The following is a 5,034-nucleotide window of genomic DNA, read 5'->3' on the forward strand; positions in this document are numbered from 1 at the left end:
TCAATCGTTGCCAAATTCGCGGATTCCTTCTCCAACTCCGGTGACCAAATCGAAGAAATTCGACCGCTCCGGCCATCCGCCGGCGCCACCGACACCTCCGCAACGTTCCAGGTGATCATGCGCATCTCCAGAGCCCCTCGTTTTTCCTTATCTCTTTCTCTATCGGGCTGCCCACGTTAACCGCCATCCTTCGCCGTAGGACCTCGACGCCGACGATGCTCTGGTGGGTCCCCGGCACCTTGAGCATCCCCAGCAGGCTCCCCATGTTCTCCCGCGTCGAACGCACCCTCTCCCGCTTCCCGATTCGCCCGCAATCGTCATATCCATTCTTGATTGCAAGCTCCGCCATGGTCTCTTTCGACCCAGATCTTCGCATCGGCTTGGTTCAAACCAACATGCACCTGTGTATGGACAACATCAGCAGCGTACCGTGGTGGTTTGTTCCTTGTTTCCTTGCCCAGAACATGCGAGTTCAAATCCTCACACCAGCCTTAAATCCAGTCCTTCTTCCTCTATTTTTGGTCCAGATCTCGCAAACACAAAAGGGTATCAAGCGTGGAGTCTTTCCAATTCCATCAACAACATCTAGCCCAGCTGGTTCGTTCCTCAGCCCAGTTCCAGGAGATCCTGAGTTCTATATCTGCTACAAGCAATTTATCCCCCTTTTTGCTCTGTTTTGCCAGATCTGTTGGATCTTCTGCTGATGGGCCTCGGCCCAGATCCATCTACCACATCCCAGCGAGCCAGGCCGTCAGCGCAAGCAAGGTTCCGGCCCAGTACCGCGCAGGTCTGGTCCAGTTCGGCCTCTGCCAATCCTTTCCCTTTTGTTTTACAGAAAATGGGTTATTCTTGCAAAATTAATAACTTTTAATCTGTAACTCGAAATAAAATATTTTATATATGAAAATTGATCAGAAAAACATAAGGAACAATAATATGCCATCCATGTCTGCTCTTGCATCATGCTTCATACCATCTCGTGATAGTTTGCATTATCACCTAATATGGAATATGTGGGATATTATATAAATGTTGTCCCGATTCCATTTAACTTTGAAGTAGCTCACCCCTGCCATGTTATGCCATACTAACAACCAATTAATTTGCCAGTAGAAATGCAACTCCAACCTTAATTTGTTTGTCCGGGGTTTTGACTCCGATTAATATGGATAAGTTGCACCGCCGCATCATGTTTGCCATGTCATGCATATCATCATGATCATGCTGGATCTTCTTTATCCGTAGTGGTAAGACTTGCATACGTTGTGTGTTCCAGCATTTGCATCTTCCCGGATAGGATCACGAAGTGGTGATGTGAGATACGACGAGTTCTCCGACAAGTTCTTCTTCAACCTTTCACAGGCGAGCCCTCTCTCTTCACCTATTTTACTCTCTCCCTCGCACTGCTATCCTTATGTTGCGATTCTTTATCGAGTCACGTGTCCTATTCCACTTGTTTACCATAATACTCCTATATGTATCATTCCTTAACCATAGCCGTTGCTTGATGTTTGAGCCTTGCGAGTCGTAGGCGTGTTTAGGCTCGTTGTTTATCTCGATCCGTTATCGGGATATGTTGGGTTGTTGGGAGGTTATCACATGCTATATCGGTTGTTGGAGATACACATGATTTACTTAACTGTTAACAACTAAAATTGTAAGCGAGAGGCATCCGTGAGCCCTTTGCGAAAGCATCGGAACTTTGACTCGCTAATGTCCCCTAGGACCCGAGTTCTTGTTATCCGTTCCGAGATTGAGCGCTCTACCCATGCGTGGGGATTCACCGGGACCCCCTCACCCATTACCTTTTCTCAAGTCACGTTGAAAAGCGGGCCACAACCTTGGTTTTATTTGGTGCACGCATATTTATTACCGTTGCCTTCGGGTGTTTACTTCTGTTGCCTTCGGGTGGTTTATTTCTGTACTGCACTGCATAATTGCTAGACGACTTATCTAGTGCTTGGCCGTTAGTGCCCGCCTAGACGCCTACGCAACCTCTAGGTCCGTCTCGGAGTACGGCCGAACTTCGTCACGGGTAGCTTAGTTGGGTGGCCCCCCTAGACTTTCTTGTTGAACTGGGAACGGTCTTGTTGTGAGACATCGCCTGTAAGAAGCGGGTCGAGCATGCGTATGGTTACATTTGGGCAACCCCTGCAGGGTGTACATCTTATCGATAAGCCGTGTCCGCGGTTATGGACGACTTGGAATTGTATAGCTTGATCATAGAACAACTTACACCATTATCTTGTTGCTAATAATCTGCTAATAACTTGCGTAGTAATATAGCATTACTACAACCGATACCTAATAAAACTTGTCCACCGTTGAGTGCCTTTTACATTGCCTCTTCGCAAATGTTGAAGGGGATATGTGTATTTGGCTGGGTTATGTTTGTGTAGTATTTTATCTGTTACCTTATGCGCTCTCTTATCTTATCTGAGTAGACGGATGTCGTAGTGTGTCTCTATTGGTTATAGTTTTGCTGCCGCTAAACCTACCATATAGCCCCAGGCGATATATATTTATACTCGCTCGACGAGCATAGCCATTTCCAGTCTCGCTAAGTACGTGCCGGAGTTCGTTCCTTGGTACTTACTCTCGCCTTTTCCCTTTCTCTTTTGCTTCCTCCCTTTTGTCGGCAACCGATGGCCCGACTTTGACAGGTACGAGATGACGACGTTAGCAAGGTTACCCTTCCGGCTTGGCCCGGGCGGGGTTATGGACGCCACTGGTTATCTTCAGGACTCTTAGTCCAATTTGTATCTTGTCCGTACTCGGACGTATTCGATCTTCTGTATGATTTGGATCTTTGTATTGTATATTTGTATCTTGACTCGTTGGAGTCTTTGTTGTAATATATGTTTCTTGTGGGCTCTATTGTAATCCTGTTGTAATGTTACCGCTCGTGTTAATTCCTCTGGCATCACGTGTGTGATTCGTCGCGCACGTCGTGTCGGAGGGCGTCTCAGAATCGATATCATGCGGATTTCGGCGGGATCGCTGGAATCCTCATGGTACCGGTTTTCGGGGCGTCACAATGCACCTATAATTTGACCTAAATTTGAAATCAAGCCGAAGGTGGTTCGAAAAAATCGTAAAATGGCAAAACAAAACATGAAGTTATAAATCTGTGATATACTATATATCCGTTAGGGATATTACAAGGCAGACAAGTAAACCTATGTTGTAAAATTGAGAAACATAATACACGATATATATATTACCCAAAATATACGAATAAAAAGTTCAAATGGATGTCTAGTTTCCAATGATATAATTTTTGTACCGTAAAATTCATATTATGTTGTAATCAAATTAATGATATAGGGATGCACGCTGGCATTATAATCCCTAACGGAGGGAGTAAGCACTTTAGCTATGAAAAGTACCGAACAATGCATACAAAAATGATTTTTAGAGGAATACTAGTTCAACATATTTTGTTATAAAGGGGATAGCATCGTGAGATTGATCGACCTAAATTTGTAAACAAGCCAAAGTTCTTGTGGGGCTCGATAGAAACAGGTCGAAATAAATCATGGAGTCATATCATTCATGGTTTACATACTTCCACTATGAACAATACTATCAAAATTTACTGAAACTTGTTGGCCATGCCATTCTACTACCTCCCCAAAAATTCAAATATGAATCCTTGTACCCATTTTCCCAAATTATATTGGAATGACCATGTTGGGGTTCACTTCTGGCTATCTACCTTGTATGAATCCTCGTTTTAAACCAAGAAGTGATCAAACTCTCCCCACAACCCCACACACTCTATCTCTATATCTCTCTCTCTCTCTCTCAACTAACCGGCTTTAGATATCAAATCATTTGTCTCTCAAACCCCATGGATTTGCCCCAAGTTCAGCAAGGTCGCTCCCTTTTCCTCCGAGAGTCCATTGATTTTTATTTGCTGGTTTCACTTGTGCTAAACTATCATTCCTTGTACTCCCTCCGATTCATATTACTTGATGGTAATATAGATGTATCTAGAAACATTTTAGTTGTAGATACATCCATTTTACCATCAATTAATATTGATCGGAGTTGCAGGGTTGTATGAGGCCTGTCGCCTGCCACTGTCGGTGAGGTTCCAAGTAAACGGTGCCAGAAGAAGAGTAACACGGCTCCGGATTCAACCACGAGGCGGCGATGGACGGCATCATGGAATGAAACGCTACGAATTTGGAGTCCATCGCGTACAACATCACTGGAACGACGCAGGTCATGTGCTCCCACGATGGCTGCGGGGTCATTGTCAGCTACCACGAGTCCCTCAGCCAGCAGATCGCATGCCCGCTGATACGTCTCCAACGTATCTATAATTTCTGATGTTCCATGCTAGTTTTATGACAATACCTACATGTTTTGCTCGCACTTTATAATGATTTCATGCATTTTCCGGAACTAACCTATTAACAAGATGTCGAAGTGCCAGTTCTCGTTTTTCGTTGTTTTTGGTTCCGGAAAGGCTGTTCGGGCAATATTCTCGGAATTCGACGAAACAAAGACCAAATATCTTATTTTCCCCGGGAGGTTCCAGAACACCGAAGGAGAGTCGGAGGCGGGCAGCAGGGGGCCCACACCATATGGTGGCGCGGGTGACCCCCTGGCCGCGCCAGCCTATGAGGAGGGGGCCCCGTGGCCCCTCCGACTCTGCCTCTTCGCCTATAAAGTCCCTCGCGACCTAAAACCTCGATACCAATTGACAAAACTCCAGAAAGACTCCAGGGGCGCCGCCGCCATCGCGAAACTCCGTTTCGGGGAACAGAAGTCTCTGTTCCGGCACGCCGCCGGGACGGGGAAGTGCCCCCGAAGCCATCTCCATCGACGCCACCGCCTCCATCATGCTCCGTGAGTAGTTCCCCCATGGACTACGGGTTCTAGTTGTAGCTAGTTGGTACTCTCTCTCCCATGTACTTCAATACAATGATCTCGTGAGCTGCCTTACATGATTGAGATGCATCTGATGTAATCGGTGTTGTGTTTGTTGGGATCCGATGGATTGTTACATTATGATTAGTCTAT

At 45.8% G+C, this 5,034-nt stretch overlaps 1 protein-coding gene across 1 annotated transcript; it reads left to right on the plus strand.

Annotated features, from left to right (window-relative positions):
• The first annotated feature begins 208 nt into the window (after positions 1-208).
• LOC124680511 lies at positions 209-871 on the plus strand. Its single transcript, XM_047215558.1, has 2 exons — positions 209-597; positions 684-871. The coding sequence occupies exons 1-2, from the start codon at positions 216-218 to the stop codon at positions 869-871; spliced, it is 570 nt and encodes a 189-aa protein (XP_047071514.1). The 5' UTR covers positions 209-215.
• Positions 872-5,034: the final 4,163 nt, after the last annotated feature.

This window comes from Lolium rigidum, unplaced genomic scaffold (assembly GCF_022539505.1).
Source record: "Lolium rigidum isolate FL_2022 unplaced genomic scaffold, APGP_CSIRO_Lrig_0.1 contig_1816_1, whole genome shotgun sequence".
In the NCBI taxonomy this organism is placed as follows: Eukaryota; Viridiplantae; Streptophyta; class Magnoliopsida; order Poales; family Poaceae; genus Lolium; species Lolium rigidum.